At 40.4% G+C, this 21,343-nt stretch overlaps 1 protein-coding gene across 2 annotated transcripts in view; it reads right to left on the reverse strand.

Moving 5' to 3' along the window:
• Positions 1–5,590: 5,590 nt before the first annotated feature.
• The window catches only part of LOC149973625 (uncharacterized), a 38,976-nt gene continuing 23,223 nt past the window's right edge, over positions 5,591–21,343 (reverse strand). Inside the window, exons 1-4 of one of the 2 annotated variants that reach the window (XM_090212020.1) lie at positions 7,640–8,068; positions 7,251–7,332; positions 6,521–6,676; positions 5,591–6,317 (exon numbers count right to left, since the gene is read on the reverse strand). In XM_090212020.1, coding sequence (XP_090068146.1) covers positions 6,158–6,317; positions 6,521–6,676; positions 7,251–7,332; positions 7,640–7,685 — 444 coding nt within the window. In that variant the 5' untranslated portion in view covers positions 7,686–8,068 and the 3' untranslated portion in view covers positions 5,591–6,157. Of the gene's footprint in view, positions 6,318–6,520; positions 6,677–7,250; positions 7,333–7,639; positions 8,069–21,343 lie in introns of those variants that run through there. The other variant, XM_090212021.1, reaches the window with a different exon arrangement.

Genomic DNA, 21,343 nt, shown 5'->3' on the forward strand with positions numbered 1-21,343 from the left:
ACTGTAAAACCCAATGTGCTGTCATTACTCAAAACGTTTGAGAAAAACAGAAATGCAGCCAGTATGATGCGTTTTGAATCATATGATGCAAAATGTATCATTACTTACTTACTTACTTTATTGTCCCCATGGGGAAATTTGGTAGCTGTTTTATTAGACGGTCCAATAAAATATTTACAAAAAGAAAGACTAACCTGCTGGCCTTACTGAGTCGATAGGAACATTAGCCTGAGCTATTTAGGAGGGATATCACACCTTTGTTTGACTCCAAGTACCTTGCTTGCTGTGGTAATAATCCTTCTCAGCATGTTTCTCTGGCTGACAGTGGCAATGCCAAACCAACAAACAATACAAAAAGTTAAAATACTCTCAATGAAAGATTTGTAAAACAGAGTCAGTATAGTACAGTCTACATTAAAAGATCCCAACTCTTTGAGAAAGTACAGTCTCTGTTGGCTCTTTTTGTAGATCAGGTCTGTACATTTACTCCACTGAAGCTTATTGTCCAAGAGGACACCCAGGTATTTGTTTTCCTCTACAATCTCTATATTCTGACCTCTGATAGATTTTGCAGAGGTAGGTGTTGTACACTTCCTGAAGTCAAGGCAGTTGTAGTTGTACTAGTTCCCAGCGAACTTAACGAGGTGTCTGTCAGGATGGGAACTAGTACAACTATTAGTGTACACGATGTACTGGAGTGGGGACAAAACAGATCCCTGAGGGGAGCCTGTGTTTGTATTGCGTATGTCCGACACGTGGGGCCCTATTTTGACTCGCTGTGAGCGATGGCTCAGGAAGTCCAACAGCCACAAAACCAGTCCCCAATCTAAGGAGAATTCCCGAATGAGTCTCTGTGCCAGAATGTAGGGCTGGATTGTGAGTGAAGACTGAAGCCGGCCGGCTCTACTTCTCTGTCCGGGACTCTGTCATCCAGCCAAGTCTCAGTAAATGCCAGCAAACAGGCCTCCCGTTATTCGTGTTGAAGTGCAGATTCGCTGACAGCTCATCCACTTTCCCCCTCAGTGACCTGGCATTACTCAGCAAGGTGTTGGGTAACGGAAGTTTGTTCTTACATTTTTTAAGTCTTTGTCTGATTCCCCCACGTTTTCCACGTTTGCATTTGGGTTTGTAATCCCCTCACAGATAATAAGGGATTAGATGGTCCATTGGGATATCCATGGCGTTTGTGTTTGGGTTTGTAATCCCCTCACAGACAATCAGGGATTAGATGGTCCATTGGGATATCCATGGCGTTTGTGTTTGGGTTTGTAATCCCCTCACAGACAATCAGGGATTAGATGGTCCATTGGGATATCCATGGCGTTTGTGTTTGGGTTTGTAATCCCCTCACAGACAAACAGGGATTAGATGGTCCATTGGGATATCCATGGCGTTTGTGTTTGGGTTGCATTGTAATAGGAACTCCCTGCTGTATTGGATTCTGCTGCCAGCAGCGTTTTCATCATTTAGTCCGTTTGTAGCGGGTTTGTACACCATCAACAAGATCAGTCCAACACCCCACCACTGTGAATCCATGGTTGGCAGATTGTTTGTAAACTAAGTGTACAAATTAAAAACATAAAAGAATGCCACACCACGCCAAACGTCACACACACTGCAGGATGCAACAGATCTGCCCCCCCCCCATCATACCTGGTGTATTTTGAAAGTTATACAACTTGACTGCTGACATGTAAAACATTTTTGCACTATATAACAATGGACTAAGGAAACAAATACCAAAATATAGTTTTGAGGTGAAATTTTCCTATATCTGAGTACAATTACTGATTTTGTAGTCATTACTCAAACTGATAGAGTCACTGTGACACTGTAGGGGGTCCAGATTTTAGTTGTATCCTCTTCAACATTGAGTAACGCCCCCACTAAACCATGCCTCCAATATCATTTCTCAGTGATCCTCTTCAACATTGAGTAACGCCCCCACTAAACCATGCCTCCAATATCATTTCTCAATGAACCTTGACTTTGAGTTCCACCCATGACTGTATTTGTTAGTGACATCAACATGGTTGTTGAATTTGTTCATTTTCAGTCCTGTGGCATTCACCAAGTGAGTTCCTATGTCATGCCTGCTCCTGCTCCTGCTCCCCCTCCACTACCTATACACGCACCTGTCATCATTACGCGCAGTAGCTCTCATTGGACTCCTTCACGTGGTTGATTGCCCCTGTCTGTTCCTCGGTGGTGTTCCCTGTGTCCGCATGAATTGTTATGTGTTCCCGTCCAGACACTGTACCTGTTCTGTTTCATGTCCGTCAGTTATTAATCCTTCACTCCCCGTACCTGCTTCTCATCTCCTGTGTTGGTCTTTTCATCCTATGCGAATGTTATCATTATAATTATAACTCTTTATGACAATACATTTCATATACTGTATCATAAGGCCTTTTTGGGGGGCTTAGCTTTACCCTAATACAGTGGCCTGAAACTCATGGTTTGCAGGCCACATTAGGCCTGCAATTAGGGTATTTTATATATACAGTATATATATTTCAAATCCTAGTTTTAAATATATTTTTTACATCCTGGTCGAAGGATTTCCAGAAATCTTCCAAAAAGGATTTCTGGAAAATGTGAAAGAATTTGGCAAACCTACCTGCAAATTACATTATGCTAACTTTCAAAGTGATGTGTTATTCATATTGGAATCCCACTAGAGTTAGGCTATCCAACAACTAAACATGTTATTCACCCGCAACCTGCATTCATAATGACTGCCAGGGTTAGGAACAGAGTGACGGGACTTACCTAATCCATTCAAACTGAAACAACCATTTGTGACTCGTTTCAGGAAACTAGGCATATGTTGCACATCACTACTTCACAGGAAAGGTGTTTGAAAGTAAACATGTATTTATCATTGCCTTCTAGAACATTTTAACTTTCATGTGCCTTAATAAAAACCTTGAATGTCAGTGGTAAATACGAATGAAATTGTTAGTTGGTTTAGCCATGGAAAAAGTCCGGAACCTTCCTGCTAGTCATGATTGGCTGAGATAATGGATGGGCTGGGAATGCCGAGAGAAGATTTCGGATTGGTCTGCCATGTAGCACGCTTCTGTCTATAACATGAGCTGCTCAGTATGTGTAGGTAATCCTTTCTGACGCTGCTTTTTTGAAAGATATCACGAAGAACTGCAACAAAGAAGTTGACAGAGTTTCGAAATCAACGGAACTCCCGGTGGAAGCAGAGTATGATAGCTACTGAACGGAGAAAATTCTGGTGTTTGATTGCAAATATTATGCGTCGGGACTCAAAAAGAGAATAGCTGCCTTTCTTTAAAAATCAGTCGTTTCCAGCTACAATAGTCATTTACAACATGAACAATGTCTACACTGTATTTCTGATCAATTTGATGTTATTTTAATGGACAAAAAAATTTGCTTCTCTTTCAGAAACAAGGACATTTCTAAGTGACCCCAAACTTTTGAATGGTAGTGTGTGTTTCTAATTTTGTCAGAAAGTCATTTTCCTTGCAAGTTAAAGTGCACTGGCTGGCTCGTTACGTATAAGATCTGTGTAGTAATATTCTTTGTATCTCACAAAGTGATACTCATTGTTAGTTATAGCCTAATGTTAACTAGCTAGCTAACATTGAACCTAGTTAGTGACATTTAGTTACCTGCAGATTAATGCATGGTTACAACATGAGTTGGGATTATGGTTCATTGTTTATCTAGCTAGTTACACGTCTTATCAAAATACTCCACTATGCAAGTAACCATTTCACTGTACCATTTACACCTTCTGTATCCTGTACATGAGACAAATAAACTTATATAGTGATATAGTGTTTGTTTACCGGAGACAGTAATTAGGATATAACTTTAGGTCAACGTCACACTCACAACCACAAGCTATTTTCTGTCATTTTCTCGCCATTAACTAGTAAATATTGATCATGTTGTGAGTTTATTTTCCTGTAATAATGAATAAAAATGTACTAAAGTTAAGACATTGTCAGCTGTGATATGTCATTATTTCAACTGGCTAGCTAGCTAACTTAATGTTAGTTAGCTAGCTAACAATTCAGAAACTAACCAAAACATTGTTTAGAAAGTTGCTTTTAGTTGCCTGGTTTTCTAGATTGACATATTCTAAATTCATTTTTAAACCGATGGGTTCATTGGTGTTTAAATACACCATTTATGCTATTTTGGACCACTAGGCTGCGGTTGTCATGTAGCCTGTCGTTTTTGTGTTTACTTTTTCATAACGACAACGACAAGTTTGATGTCGGACGACAATAGAATGTTCATGATGTCACTGCGACAACTGTATACAGACATATCGATAGACGCAGTATAAACCAGCCTTTAGTCTTAAAATATTTGGTTGTTTAGCACATGGCCTCATGTGAATCCTTAAATAGATGGGTGGAGCTAAGGCTTAGGAGTGTGTGAACGATGCTGAATGGGTGTAGACTAAGAAGAGCTCTCCAGTAGGTGTAGCAAAACATTCAAGGGACATTTTCTCAAAAGTGGGGTTACAAGTTTATTAACTTAAAATGCAGAATTACTTTCCCATTGTTCCTCAACTGTAGTGTATGATATATCATTTTTATAGCTCCCGAGCCTATACTTTTATCCAATGTAAAAAACACAATTTCAAATGTTGTTACATAGGACCGAATCCATGTGTTTCAGTAAGGGGTGGAAAAAAATAATAATAATCTAACTAAATGATTGGATTAGAAAAATGTATGTTATCTTTGTGTAGTATAACAATCAATTACTAACTCAACGTAAATGCAAAAACAATTCCAATAAATCTACCTGCAGCAGAGCATGCGTGGAAAAAAGTTGTTGTCATAACTTTAAAAAATAGAGTTGATGTGACCTCTCATTTAGCTTTGAGTCAGTACCACAAACACTAAGTAATAATTACTTTTCATTGACTTTGAGCTCAACTTACTAGAAGTATTTAAGATCAAAATGCCTAGGGGTTTACAGTGTACACATGGGCTAAAATCTGCATGAAAATAAGCACATTCTCACGTCATGTTCAGTTTTGATAAATTCCAACTTCTGCGTCAAAACTGGCGCACATATGTTTTACGGTATATTTTGCACTCAATATTTCTAAATGAGGCCCCTGGTGATGGTTTAGAATCATGAAAGGTGAGAAAAAGAAAAGAGTAGCCTGACACCTTGCAAAAGAATGGTCTCGTTACACTGCTTAATAAGGCCTAAATCATTGTCCACAGACGGTGAGATGCGAAAATCCGGCATCCCGTATTCCCATCCAACGCATCATGTTCATTTGAATGTGTTGACATTTGGAGAATTTGCTTTGTGCTGCGCTGAGAATTTGAAAAGTATGAAAGCCAACGGTCCAATATTCTATAGTAATGCTGTGAGTACACGTTTTGGACTATGGTAGACGCTTTAAGGTCTATCAGAGGAACAAACGTGTCCACAGCTGTCATGCCATGTACGATCTGGCAACGTCTAAGCAGTGGAGCGTGACCAATGACGAAGGAACATGCGGAAGAGCAATGCAACCTATGAATAACAAGTTTAGACTGTAGACAGACAATGCCCGTGCAGGACTTGACAAACGGTATATTGAGCAGATATTTAATAACATGTACGGTAATAAGGGAAAGTCAAACCACAACCGAAATAATTTCTTATTTTACAATACATTTAAATAGCCTATAGAAGCATCTCCCTTTGTACAAAACATTGTATTATATGTGTCATTCTTTCACAATAATCTCATTCACCTCCTGGGTGCAGAGCACTGGATAGTTCACCCCAAAATTAAAGTTTGTCAAATATTTTCAAACCTCAAAAGTAGTCTTGTTGAGATGAGTCTATTCCCTACGCCATCTGTCTTGTAAATCTAGCTATGCCTCAATCACAAATCAATGAGAAAGATAGCCTCTTTAACTCCCATTCATTTTGGATTGAGGCAAATAGCTGAACATGGACTCTTCTTGACATTGGACTGACAAACTTAGATTTTTAAACGAAGCATCACTTTAACGAACATATGAGTACCAGCTCCATCGGGTAAGCACAGTCAATTGGTGAGATAATAACTTTGTTATAATGTAATAATAACGTTGAATATGCTCCAAACTCTTTACCATTAATAGTCCATAATCATTTCCTTTCTCTCTAGGCACTATCTCCCATAACCATGGGCGTCGTGGGCTTTTTTAGACTCATCTTTTCCATTGGTCTTGCCCATCTGGTACAATGTGTTGGCCAGGTTGTGAAGTTGACACGTGCCAAGTTGACACCCGCGCTGAGGGGCTCGCTTCGAACGGAGTTTCAACCTAATCCTGAGAGAAGGAAAGGGAGAAAGAGAGTATTATATAAAACAAATTCGAACCATGAAAACAGAAAGTGTAGCATATTAAGAATGCCTAAGTATGCCAATTGAACATTTTAAATACATTTTTAATTGTGTAAAAAAGTAGCCCTAACCCCCTCTCACAATGCCACATGTTCAGAGACTACAATGCAACACTAGTAGGCAGCTTACCTATATGGAAAAACGTCCATGTCTTGCATTTGAACAAGTGGAATGACCTTTAGTTCTGGTAGGTGTAGATCTTGCATGACTTCTGACATGACCTCTAACCTCCTGTTTACCTCTAACGTCTGTAGGTGCCCCCCTGATTGGTAGGTATCAGGTATCCTGTGGGGCCAAAAGTAGATTATTGCTAACAGATCATGACCATAAAAGCTGCAATCTTCAAGTTCATACTATAGTCATTATTTGACTACTGCTTGATGTCATATTCTGAGGAATATAACATGTGTCTGGGTGTGTATCTTATTTGCCTCAGTATTGTCTGGAAGAATGTAGATGCTCTTCTGTGTAATCAGTGATTTTGGATTACAGATCTCCTCAATTACTCTCCCATTGTTCAGTCGAGGCTGGTGTATTGAGGATGAGAAAGGTCATTTGTATTTGTTGTGTAGTTACTTCCACAGAAACTATCTGGATCTCTGAGTGGTGTGGTTGTCAGACCTAGGTCAAATGCTTGACCTGCATTTGATTTAGTTTGCCCAGTAGGCCTACAATGGAACCAATTGAATAGTCCCAAAAGTGCAAACTACAAGCTAAATCAACCGCACCTAAAATACTTCCAAGCAGTATTTTAAAGTACTTTACATATGTATTTGACCCAGGCCTGGTGGTATGTGGTCCATAGCTCTGCCTGTGCTAAGTCTGAGGGTTGTGGTAATAGAAGCTGTCTATAAATCACCAATATGTTGATCTGAGGGGTGCGGCTACTGTCACTGGAACAGTCAGAAGCAGCAGTACAGCCATCTCCATACTGTGGTGGCCTGTAAGGAAGATCAAATAATTATTACATAGAAATCACAATAAAATTGTGTTATATAACATTACACTACATAGCATAGTAATATATTGCACCTATAACGATATGATTATCCATGCTATCACTGGAATACATTTCAATATTTTCATACATTTATCAATTCTCATGCAAGGTGATATATGTACAGATAAACTTTGATACCGATAAGTACTGATAGACTTTTAAAGTACTGATAGACTTTCAGAATTCATATACAAATGCAATAGACTTTGAATGAATGAATACAAGTATAGAAATGAAAGAAAACTCACCACTAAGACAATTGAAAACAGTGTTATGCCTTTTTAGGAAAACCATTAATCCTGAAATTATTTTTGTATTGTATTGGTCCCTGGATTCTAGTTCTCAAACTTAAGCATATTTTCTCCTGCTCTCTCCTTTTATAAACTGGAGAAATGGGGTGAGGGGAGGTGTGTCCAAAAGTTACTATACTCACAATAAGCCAACTCCTCCTCCAATAATCAATCAATAGTTTTGACAGTGTTATTGTCAATTTACTAATAGCTAAACTTTAAATATAAACACTTCTTATATAGTATCCAAGTCAACGTCACATGTAAGTTAAAATCATATGGCTCCATATCGAATGTTTATATTAATTATCATTTTGTTTATGTGCTGTAATCACTCTTCTTCTTGCACACGTCCCTCCTCCTCCTCCTGTCCCCACCTCGCTCGCAATCTGTGGAGCGATTGTTTTGTTAAAATACTATTTCATTTCCATCACCTGCAGGAAACCCAACGGCCCAAAATAACTCCATCTCTTCTCTCGTTCTTTATCGTCCCAATCTTCCTGCCATAATTTCCCTTGAGTCACGTTTGCCGTCACCATGTTTATTTCTGAAATGTCCTTCACCCCCCCCCCTAAAAAAACTCCCTAATGACCAGTTCATTTATAATAATTATATTCACATGAATTTCAGAATTATTGTCATGTCATAGTATAACTCAGTCTTCAAGGAAAACAATACTATTTGGGGTTATCATTTAATCTCCACAGTGAGGAAATATTGTCATTTTGTTTCTCACAATACCCCCCTCCTCCTCACTTCTCTCTCTCTCCCACTACTTCCCTCAAGTCTATTGTATATTGTTTCTGAGAAAAACATCTGGAGTTATTTTACAGTCAAAAAAACACATTGAGTCATTGTTTTGCACACAATCGCATGTGTACACACAGATGAAGTCGGAAGGTTACATACACTTAGGTTGGAGTCATTTAAACTAGTTTTTCAACCACTCCACAAATTTCTTGTTTACAAACTATATTTTTGGCAAGTCGGTTAGGACATCTACTTTATGCATGACACAAGTCATTTTTCCAACAATTGTTTACAGACAAATTATTTCACTTATAATGAACTGTATCACAAGTCCAGTGGGTCAGAAGTTTACATACACTAAGTTGACTGTGCCTTTAAACAGCTTGGAAAATTCCTGAAAATTATGTCAAGGCTTTAGAAGCTTCTGATAGGCTATTTGACATAATTTGAGTCAATTGGAGGTGTACCTGTGTATGTATTTCAAGGCCTACCTTCAAACTCAGTTTGCTAGACATTATGGGAAAATCATAAGAAATCAGCCAAGACCTCTGAAAAAAATTGTAGACCTCATTAAGCTTCATCCTTGGGAGCAATTTCCAAATGCCTGAAGGTACCACGTTCATCTGTACAAACAATAGTATGCAAGTATAAACACCATGAGACCACACAGCTGTCATAACGCTCAGGAAGGAGACACCTTCTGTCTCCTAGAGATGAACGTACTTTGGTGCAAAAACCTTGTGAAGAAGCTGGAGAAAACAGGTACAAAACTATGTATATCCACAGTAAAATGAGTCCTATATCGACATTACCTGATAGGCTGCTCAGCAAGAAAGAAGCCACTGCTCCAAAACCGCCATAAAAAAGCCAGACTACGGTTTGCAACTGCACATGGGGACAAAGATCGTACTTTTTGGAGAAATGTCCTCTGGTCCGATGAAAGAAAAATAGAACTGTTTGGCCATAATGACCATAGTTATGTTTGGAGGAAAAAGGGGGACGCTTGCAAGCCGAAGAACACCATCCCAATCGTGAAGCATGGGGGTGGCAGCATCATGTTGTGTGGGTGCTTTGCTGTAGGAGGGATGGCGTCATGAGGATGGAAATTATGTGGATATATTGACGCAACATCTCAAGACATCAGTCAGGAAGTTAAAGCTTAGTCACAAATGGGTCTTCCAAATGGACAATGAACCCAAGCATTCTTCCAAAATTGTGTCAAAATGGCTTAAGGACACCTCCCGGATGGCGCAGTGGTCTAAGGCACTGTGCTAGCTGTGCCACCAGAGATTCTGGGTTCGAGCCCAGGCTCTGCCGTAGCCGGCCGCGACCGGGAGGCTCATATGGCAACGCACAATTGGCCTAGCGTCGTCCGGGTTAGGGAGGGTTTGGCCGTGTCTCATCGAGCACTAGCGACTCCTGTGGCGGGCCGGGCGCAGTGCACACAGGTCGTTAGGTGTACGGTGTTTCCTCCAAAACATTGGTGCGGCTGGCTTCCGGGTTTGATGTGCGTTGTGTCAAGAAGCAGTGCAGCTTGGTTGGGTTGTGTTTCAGAGGACGAATGGCTCTCGACCTTCGTCTCTTCCGAGTCCGTACGGGAGGTGCAGCGATGAGATAAGACAGTAACTACTGCTAATTGGAAACCACGAAATTGGGGAGAAAAAGGGGGTAAAAAAAAAAGGACAAGAGAAAGCGAACTGAGAAAGCGTGCGCGAGCAAGGAGGCCTAGAAACCTGACTCAGTTACTCCAGCTGTGTCAGGAGGAATGGGCCAAAATTCACACAACTTATTGTGGGAAGCTTGTGGAAGGCTACCAGTAACGTTTGAGTCAAGGTAAAGAATTTGAAGGCATCTAGTACTGGGTCGGACAAGTTGTCTATCCAGATGGGCTATTGCAGCAGACAACCACACCAGGTTGCACTCCTATCAGCTAAAAACAAGATGCGGCTCCAGCAGGCACGTGATCACCGACACTGGACAATTGAGGAATGACATTTATTTGGATACATCCATAACAATAAGCTAATGAGGTGCGATTTCACCTGACATAGAAAATGTGCTCACTTGTCAGGACACTGTTGTTCAGAGGAGCTAGCCAACAACACAGCTAACACAGTAATTTCAAACCGAAGCTGGAAAGACTGCAAACTGGCTGCACTTAGTTTTGTTTGACCTTTTTTCAATTAACATTTCTTTGTATATCCATACAAATGGTGCCAGCTGATTGATGATTTCGACTGGCTGGGAAACGCTGTCTGTCTCATCCTGACTCCCGACACATTCATTACTATGGGAGAGCTGGAGATCGAATTTGAATATTGAAACACTGTTGCAAATGTCGGAGAGAAAGACAGCAAGGTTTATACAAATCTCCGCTGTTAAACTAAATGTTAGTCCAAAATAAATCATGTGAAATAATGCCTAAATGCTTTTTATAGTGGAGATCAAGTGTATAACTTCCCTGCCTGGGCTGATGAGACAGTGGATTGCGCAGCCAGATGGAACAAAGTAAATAGGCATTTAACTTCATAGATTTAGCAGTTTTAACCAATCAGCATTCAGGATTAGACCCGTTGTACTACCCAGGTGTTGGAAGCTTCCCCAGAAAGACTCACAGCTGTAATCACTGCCAAAGGTGATTCTAACATGTGAGATATTTCTGTATTTAATTTTCAAAACAAATCTCTTAATTAAGAGTCTATTGATGCACCCGTGTGTCAATCTAAGTAACATAAATAAATTCCATCAAACTCTGTCAGTTTAAGCTAGAGAGATCTGTGTTTTTTTCCCTCCGTGGGCTGCGTCTCAATCCACCACATCTGCCTAGGTCTGCGATGGAAGGTGGCCTTCTGCATCTGCGATGGAAGGTGGCTGAGCAACAGCGGTTTGTCAGATCATGAGACATCCCGAAAATCGATCATCTCACAAAAATGTCTGTAGTGTCCGAGCGGTTTGGTCTACATAACTACTCTATGGAAAGGGTAGATGCTCACAAACACTATGGCGTTTGTATGGAGGTAGTTTTGTGCCAACAAAAATAAGGGGTTAAATATGTGTCCAAAAAAAAAATAATATTACCTGAGCTTATATCTCTTAGATATAGGACAGACACTTCAAAATCTTCTTCCTTATGATTTATTTTTTGAATGACTGTTTTTTTTTGCCATTTATGAATGATATTGCATGCCTTCCTCTGGGCTATAGTAATAGTAAAGGCCAAGCTCAATACGTAATGAAAAAATGGTTTAATACTTTGTTTTGATACCTAAAGGGGTCCTAAAATTCCATATCAAATAGCTAAATGATCCATGGTATGACCATCTTAAAACAATTCCACATGTAAGCTCAGTAGAACCCTCCCATTTAGGCCATAGGTGATAGCTTCGCCTCGTAGCTATGACCACATCACAGCCATGATAAAAATGTCTAAAGGTATTATTGCTTAATTAATGTTTTAGGCTAACAAAATGCTTTTGCTTGTGGGCATGCAGATGTGTGCCCATTTCTATAACATTTCTGTCCATTTAGGGGAGCCATTTTGACACGAATGAACCCTCAAAGTTCAAAGTTCTGTAGCCTCTTTAAAACAGACAGCTCTGAAAAGGAATATCTCAGTAATACCCCAAGCATACGCAGCCTAATTCTAACCTTCACTACAACAATTTGTTTGTCAGCAATGTCCTTGTATGGCTTCATTCACTTAGATGGTCCACGATCATTAAAACCTTTTGGATATTTTTTGTTTCATTAAATTCTCAGCTCCAGGGAGAATATAATATTTCTGTTTCTAGTAAAGTAGACTGGGAATCATTTGGATGAGTGTACAGTGTACTTGTAGTAATTACATTAGTCCCAGACAATTTTACTCATAGCCTCCAATAGATGTAAAGGCAATGTTTCTACCACAATGTTTAGTATTTTGTGACAGACTGTTAACATAAATCGAGTAGCTGGTCAGCATGTGAGATTTGGTTCTGGACAAGGTTGGGGTCAATACCATTTCAATAGACGTAGAAAGTGGATTCGCATGGATAAGCATCACAATGGTTAAACGTAAACAATTGTCTCCAAATCTACAAGGGGTTTTCAGTAATGGTTACTTTTTGACGTTTTATGACGTCTCTACTTTCCAAGCGTATTCAGTCAATTCAGGAAGTAGTCTAATTGTAATTTCTGTTTTCTTCCTGAATTGTCTGAATTGAAATGAAATTGACCCTAACCCTGGTTCTGGGTTCCTATGTTTAAACTAAACTAGAAGTGGTTTAGTCTTACATCAATGCTTCTTACCAGCAGAGGACACTACACATACATGTATGTGTAGTAATGGCTATAGTACTTTACCATGGCCAATCCAAATCGTGTATTCAACAACGCCATGGTATATGACTAGCAAATGAAGACATTTCCATTTCAATGGACAATAAATATGTATTGCATTGTATTGTTTTTACAGTCCCCTCACACTTTGCCAAGGGTCTTCTACCTTACTCCCTATCCCTTATGCATCCTGTTGTTTTAGTCCTTCAGGTCGCCAGCCTGCATGAGCCCGACATTCAGCTTCCTCTGCCCACTGAGTACAGGAGTGAGTATCCTGTCAGGAAATGTGGTAATTCAGTTACATATCACCTTCAAAGTTCTCACACATTCCCTCCCTTCCCTATGGTACAGGCAGAGCGTGAGTGAGGGGCACTGCACAGGGTAGACACACATAGGTTGCGTCTGAAATGGCACCCTATTCCTTATAAAGTGTATTATTTTGACTATGGCTCAAAGGGTTCTAGTCAAAAGCAGTGGTCTACATAGTGAATAGGGTGCCATTTGGGACCCAAGATACCCAAACACCCAACAACATTGGTCCCATAGAAGCAATTATATGACAGCAAAGGTTAAGAGAGAAGAGGATGCATTGATGGAAATGGTTTGATTACTCTTTAGGATACAGGACACATTACAGTAAAATGTGTCAACAAGGCATATTTCAATGGTCAACATCAAAATAATATTATTTCTTCCCCACATTTAAACTGGTTTTGTAAACTGTTTTTGGGGTTGTTTGTGGTGGCTGCAAATGTTTGTTTATGCCACACAAAAAAAGATTCCATGATTCCATTGGACCCCTAGTCACTATTCCTTAGCCAATCCTGTAGATCTGAGATGATTGGGCACGTGGAAGCAATATGGTGTCATCTCAACCCAGCCAATCATAAGGCAAGATAAACTATTACCATAATGCTATTACCATAATGCTTATGTATTGTAAGCCTATATGCAGTACACAAGCCTATTCTCAGCAATCTACACACAATACCCCATAATGACAAAGCGAAAACAAGTTTTTAGGAAAACATAAATAGCTGATTTAACTATTCAGACCCTTTGCCATGAAACTCGAAATTGAGCTCAGGTGCATCCTGTTTCCATGGATCATTCTTGAGATGTGTCTACAACTTGATTGGAGTCCACCTGTGGTAAATTAAATTGATTTGTAAAGGCACACAACGGCCTGTAATAGGTCTCACAGTTGACAGTGCATGTAAGAGCAAAAACTAAGCCATGAGGTTGAAGGAATAGTCTGTTAAACTCCAAGACAGGATTGTGTTGAGGCACAGATCTGGGGAAGGGTACAAAAACATTTCTGCAGCATTGAAGGTTCCCAAGAACACAGTGGCCTCCATCATTCTTAAATGGAATAAGTTTGGAACCACCAAGACTCTTCCTAGAGCTGGCTGCCCGGCCAAACTGAGCAATCAGTGGAGAATGGCCTTGGTAAGGGAGATGACCAAAAACCTGGTGATCACTCTGACAGAGTTTAAAGAGTTCCTCTCTGGAGATGGGAAAACCTTCAGAAGGACAACAATCTCTGCAGAATTCCACCAATCAGACCTTTATGGTAGATTGGCCAGATGGAAGCCACTCCTCAGTGAAGACACATGACAGCCTGCTTGGAGTTTGCCAAAAGACACCTAAACGACTCTCAAACCAAGAGAAACAAGATTCTCCAGTCTGATGAAACCAAGACTGAACTCTTTGGCCTGAATGCCAAGCGTCGTGTCAGGAGGAAACCTGGCACCATCCCTACGGTGAAGCATGGGTGGCAGCATCATGCTGTGGGGATGTTTTTCAGTGGCAGGGACTGGGAGACTAGTCAGGATCGAGGCAAAGATAAATGGAGCAATGTACAGCGATCCTTGATGAGAACCTGCTCCAAAGTGCTCAGGACCCCAGACTGGGGTGAAGGTTCATCTTCCAATAGGACAACGACCCTAAACACACAACCAAGACAATGCAGGAGTGGCATCAGGACAAGTCTCTGAATGTTCTTGAGTGGCCCAGCCAGAGCCCCGACTTGAATCTGAAGATAACTCTTTTGGTGTTTTTCAGAGTCAGTAGAAAGGCCTCTTTAGTGTCCTAAGTTTTCATAACTGTGACCTTAATTGCCTACCGTCTGTAAGCTGTTAGTGTCTTAACGACCGTTCTACAGGTGCATGTTTATTAATTGTTTTTGGTTCATGGGAAACAGCATGGGAAACAGTGTTTAAACCCTTTACAATGAAGATCTGTGAAGTTATTTTGATTTTTAAGAATTATCTTTGAAAGACAGGGTCCTGAAAAAGGGACATTTCTTTTTTTGCTGAGTAATCTGACATAAAATATCCACAAGGAAGTGTTATCAACCCGACCTTCAGTACGCTGGTCTGTATATCGTTTGTATTTACTCTTTTTATTTTCAAGTGCAAACAGTTGCAGTATATGGCCGAGCCTAACAGAACCGAATGGCCTCGCATTTCAGCTGACCGTGAGGTAGCGTGTTTCGTTTGACTTTATTCGGTTACATTTGGCTATTGCTGACATATCGGACTTCACATGCAACGCATTAACAGATTGAAAATACAACCTACCAGTGCCACGAGCAGTCAGGTGAACAACACTTTCCTGTGGATACCCCATCTCCACATCCTACCGCCAAAAGGACCAATGGCATGTACAACCGGTAGATTAAGTGTAACCATGGTAACAGTCTGATGTTTAGGCAACCCAGGTAGTGGCTTGCTCTACTCAAACAATCATATATATGGTATTTGAAATGGTCCTCTTTGATGATATGATGTGTGACTTTAAGTCCTAAGTATTTATGATTGTCTGAGTAGATCAAGTCACTGTCTGGGTATGTGTAACGACGTTCGTCTGTCGAAGGAGAAGCGGACCAAAAAGCAGCGTGGTGGTTACTCATGTTTCTTTAATGGAAAATGAACGATACATGAAATAACTTAACTCTACAAAACAACAAACGGACCGTGAAAACCTATACAGCCTATCCTGTGACAACAAACACAGGGACAGGAACAATCACCCACAAACACACAGTGACACCCAGGCTACCTAAGTATGATTCTCAATCAGAGACAACTAATGACACCTGCCTCTGATTGAGAACCATACTAGGCCGAAAACATCGAAATGCCCCAAAACATAGAAAAACAAACATAGACTGCCCACCCAACTCACGCCCTGACCATACTAAATAAATACAAAACAACGGAAATCGAGGTCAGAACGTGACAGTATGTATTATTGGTTGTCTGGTGATTGTTGATGATTTATACTGGTAAAGGCAAAAGGAAATTACAGTTTTTAATCTTTGTACAGAAATCTCTGCTCCGGGACGTGGATGAGTGAGAGGGCGTTCGTGGCAGGTGTGCCCTCTATATAACTCTATCTGGGTCTTCCACCCAGAAGGTTGAAGGTCGGCCTTGAAATACATCCTCAGGTACACCTCCAAATGACTCAAATTATGTCAATTAGCCCATCAGAAGCTTCTGAAGCCATGACATCATTTTCTGGAATTGTCCAAGCTGTTTAAAGGCACAGTCAACTTAGTGTATGTAAACTTCTGACCCACTGGAATTGTGATACAGTGAAATATTCTGTCTAAACAATTGTTGGAAAAATACTTGTGTCATGCACAAAGTAGATGTCCTAACCGACTTGCCCAAACTATATTTTGTTAACAAGAAATTTGTGGAGTGGAGTTTTAATGATTCCAACCTTAGTGTATGTAAACTTCTGACTTCAACTGTATCTGTTTGCAAACAATGTAAAAAATTCAATTAAAAAAAGAGTTAATAAAGCCACACAAACATGGTCTCTTTTTTGCTTTCTTGAGTAAGGCAGCTCCTTAATGCAGGTTTTTCATCCTAGCTCAGCGCTTTCTGTGGTGGTGGGACAACCAACGGAAAATATGGAGTGTAGAGGTTGGTAATGTTCCCTAGTTGCGCCATGATTATCTCAGTGTCCTGTAACTCATGGGGACACTATGTTACCTCAAAGTCTACAGGGAGAGCTTGAAAATTCAAGCCCCTTGGGTGCTACCATAGAGTTACAGTAGAAGTATCAATCCAAGAAGGCTCAAGGTCCTTGGCCACAGATAAAATTACTTAAAATCACATTATATCTATCGTAACTTTGATTGGACTGATGGCAACATCACACATTCAAAATCGTAGCTAGTAAGTTAGACAAGCAGTCATCATAATTAGTCACATAGACAATCTACTGGGGAATACTTTCCAATTATTGTCATATAAAGAGCAATTATTGATAAAACGTATCATGCTCATCGACCATTGGACATAAACATTACACAAAAGTTGGAAATCACAAATTCAACAATGGGTGGTTTGGAAGGAATCAGTGGCTAACTGCAAGCATTGCAAAGCAATCACTAGCCTCTGGGTGTGTGGTCCAAGTACGGGTTTAAGGGTCTCTTTTCCAAGCTTAAAAGGATAAACATTCACATGCCATGGGCCAGTAAAGGTTGAATACATTGGCCATGCTGTCAATCCAGCATGACTTTTCCAGTGTTCAAAACAACTGGAAACTGAGAACAGTGAAATTTCAGACTTCAGTGAGTTCAAGACACCTGGGAACTCTGAAAGAAACAAGCTCCAAATGGGAAAATACATTTTGAGGGGTTATCCAACTCGGAATTACAAGTTGAGAACTTGGGCCTCTTTCAAGTGCTCCAACATGAAGATCCCTGACGTAATGATTCAAACTTGTTGTTTTATGAGTTCTCAGATGTCATGAAAACACCATAAATCCAAAGAATGACAGACTTTGATGACAAAGTTTGCCTACAAGAAGGACCGCCACTCCGCCTTCCTTTTCAAGTGAGCACAGCATAAGATGAATCCAAAAATGTACTGTATGCTGCTGCATAAATGATGTAATATGCCAGGGAGATATGTATACTGTAGCTAAGAAACTAATACTTAGTGTATGTTGTGTAGTAAGATGTTAGTAGCCCATGTGCCTCAACCTATTCATTTGGTATCTTTCCCCCTCATAACTTAGCCTACTGTTCTGACATAGTGGTGCACATGTAGCCTATAGCCTGTTTTAGAGAAGTGTAATCATTGAACGTTGTAAGAGCTTTCACTGTCTGCTTATATGACCCCTTTATATATCCTGTGGTTCTGACTTGGTGTACAGGGAGAATGTTGTAAGAATTCAGAATATGGGACATTCTGTCTCTGTGTCATGACTTCCGCCGAATTCGGGTCCTCTCCTTGTTCGGGCTGCGCTCGGCGTCGCCGGTCTTCTAGCCATCGTCGATTCATTTTTCATTTGTTTTGTCTTGTTCTTCAACACACCTGGTTTCAATTCCCTCATTTACTTGTTGTGTATTTAACCCTCTGTTCCCCCTATGTCTTTGTGTGGGATTGTTTATTGTAGTGCTTGTGCACATTCCCTGTGAGTGCACAACGGGTTATTTTTGTGCCCATTTATCTTGTTGCTCTGGATGCCGTTGTTTTTTCTTAATAAATTGAGGGTAGGCAACAACACATCCGCCACGTTGACCCTCAACACGGGGGCCCCTCAGGGGTGCGTGCTTGTACTTCCTGTTCATCCACGACTGCATGGTCATGCACGACTCCAGCACCATCATTATGTTTTCTGACGACACGACTGTGGTAGGCCTGGTCAACGACGACAATGGGAAAGCCTATAGGGAGGAGGTCAGTGACCTGGCAGTGTGGTGCAAGGACAACAACCTCTCCCTCAACGTCAGCAAGACAAAGGACCTGATCATGGACTACAGGAAACGGAGAGCCGAGCACACCACCATCCACATCGATGGGACTGTAGTGGAGCGGGTCGAGATCTTTGAATTTCTCGGTGTCCACATCACTAAGGAATAACATCGTCCACACACCAACACAGTCATAAGAATGCACGACAACGCCTCTTCAACTGTCAGGAGGCTGAAAAGATTAACCAAACAGCTGACCCCTAATTGCACTAACTATTTTGACTCATCCCACATAGGAGCTTGACCTATTTTGCATAGTTCCGAGATAATATTGACTTATTTCCAATGTGGAATCCAATGTGGAAGCTTATTTCAATTTTATTTAACATGGCAAGTCAGTTAAGAACAAATTCTTATTTACAATGACGGCCTACCCAGGCCAAACCCTAACCCGGACGACACTGGGCCAATGGTGCACCGCCCTATAGGATACCTCTGACATCAGGCCTCAAGAGTGTCTGAGGCTACATCTCCTGCTTAGAGGGCTTCTATAGATGATGTGAGTCCTCAGACCCCCATCTCCCACCGGTCCTCAAGGTATTGATTGAAACCTGGGGACATTCTGAACTCTGATATTAATATTGAGAGTTATAATGTGTTCAGAGGTGACAGACAGGGTAGAGGTGGTGGAGTGACCATTCTTAAGATTAAGAATAATTTCTCTGTCTCTTTACTAAAATCCATTTTCCTTGCCCAAAGCTCAAGCCTGTGTCTGGGGAAAAATGCATCCATAACTGGTATAGGGGTCTACCGTCCTCCCTCAGCTAACTTTTCTGCACTTGAGGAGTTAACTACTTTTTCTTCTTTTATTAAACCAGAAGTTATTATCCTGGGTGACCTAAATTGGGATTGGGAAATGCAGGTTTAAGACAATCCAAAAGACATCTAAACCTAAGCCAGCTGGTGACTAAGACTACATGACCCAGCCCTAAAGATCCTTCAAAGTCAAATTTGACTGATCTTATTTTAATGAATACACCATAGAAATGTGTTTCTACTGGTGTCTACGCCCAAGACATTAATGACCATTGCCCAGTTGTTTGAGTTAGAGATGTGAGAATACAAAATTGTAAGCCTTTAAAAACTTCAGCGAACAGGCCATTTGATTTGATCTTCATTTTAACTATCTCTGAACCTGATTTAGCTTCAGAACAAGAAGGTTTTCATGTGTGAGTTCTAAATATCTCCAAACTTCTCTCTTCAACAAGAGCCCAAGCGCTTCCTCAGTGTCTCCCCAGATCACGTATGAAGACATTGCGCATCTCTAGTCAGAACAGGCTTTGCACAAACTTTTTCATTGTTGTTTTCTTTATAAATAATAACTTTGACATGTGCATTCCTATCAAAGTAAGTGCCTTATTTTCTGTATGTCGTGTTGCTGTAACTACTGTAGCATACCGTGTATATGTATGGATCATAATGCATTTACTGTTTTATTCACGTTTTCAAGTACTGGTGACAAATCATGCATTCTTATTTTTGCATAGATTGTAATGGACACATATAATGTGTGTAAAATGATTTTTTGAACGTTGTACGGAATATGATGAGGTAATGCTAAGCTATTTCCCAGCTATGTGTGGCGCCATGTTTGTTGACATCATACAATGCATTCTGGTTATCACGTAAGGGTCTGCCGGACCAAAGATGTTATAACAAGGAATAGTTCACTCAACTGACTTATGGTGCTTTCAAGACAACTGGAAACTCTCAAAAATATGAGGTCAAATCATAACGTCAGCGATCTTCAGGTCGAGAGGTCAGAGATCTAGATAGAGACACGAGTTCCCGAGTTGGGTGACCGTTCAAAGCAATTTTCCCCGGTTGGAGCAAAGTTTTTTCAGAGTTCCCAGTTATTTTGAGCACTGAAGTGGAAGTCAGAGTTCCAAGTTTCCAGTTCCCAGTTGTTTTGAACGCGGCATCGGATTGTAACTATGGGTTGCCAGCTTAGAGCCCCCCCCCCCCCCCCTTCCAGGGGTTTTATTTTTATTTAGCTTTAAACTTCTTCTGTGTTTGGCCCCCACGTATTGATATTTCCTTAATCATATAGACACGATACCTTCCCCCATTTCTATACCCCATGGACTTAACACCCCCGCGCAAATCCGGCTAAAATGGTTTCATCCCTGTTTAGCTTTTACGCTATGGTTAGGCTTTGTGATTTGTCAAAAAACGTTAAATGACTTGCCAAGGCATGTGCTCCGGTTCTTGTACACACTGTAACAAGTACATCAACTATTTGTAATATGTTGAAAAGTGGCCAAACTAAGTTAATATTTTTCAGGCAATAGGTGAAGCCATCTTTGACTTCGACTTTGTTTATTTGCGTCTTATAGTGAATGACGTTTTGGGATTAGGAAGTTTTTGCTTGTCAAACATAAACAAACATGGCTACCATCATGAAGAATTTAGCTGCTGTTAGCTTAGCTGACACGCATCTCTTTTCTAAACAATATTACATTTCTCTCTTGTGCTCAGCAGAGATGTGGTACATTGTAAACAATTCTAGCTGTTAGGTCGCAAACTTATGTTTTGTTTTTTTGTCAGTGCAACATGTTATTTAGACTGGTTTACAAAATGAGTTTGACTGTGGATGTGTTCTGTGTGATATTTGGATGATGAAGTTTGCATTTATCTTTCACAATAAAAAAAATTGAGGAATAAAGTTGTGAAGACCTTTGTATTTCCCAGCATTACAAAATATTGTTTAGATGGTTTTCAGACAACAATGCTGTTTAGATGCTTTTTTTGCATCATACGTTCTCTTTCTAATGTTCCAATCACATATTTGTGATGGTACGCTACAGGGACCAGTCAAC

Source organism: Oncorhynchus mykiss, chromosome 20, assembly GCF_057628025.1.
Source record: "Oncorhynchus mykiss isolate SJ-2025 chromosome 20, ASM5762802v1, whole genome shotgun sequence".
In the NCBI taxonomy this organism is placed as follows: Eukaryota; Metazoa; Chordata; class Actinopteri; order Salmoniformes; family Salmonidae; genus Oncorhynchus; species Oncorhynchus mykiss.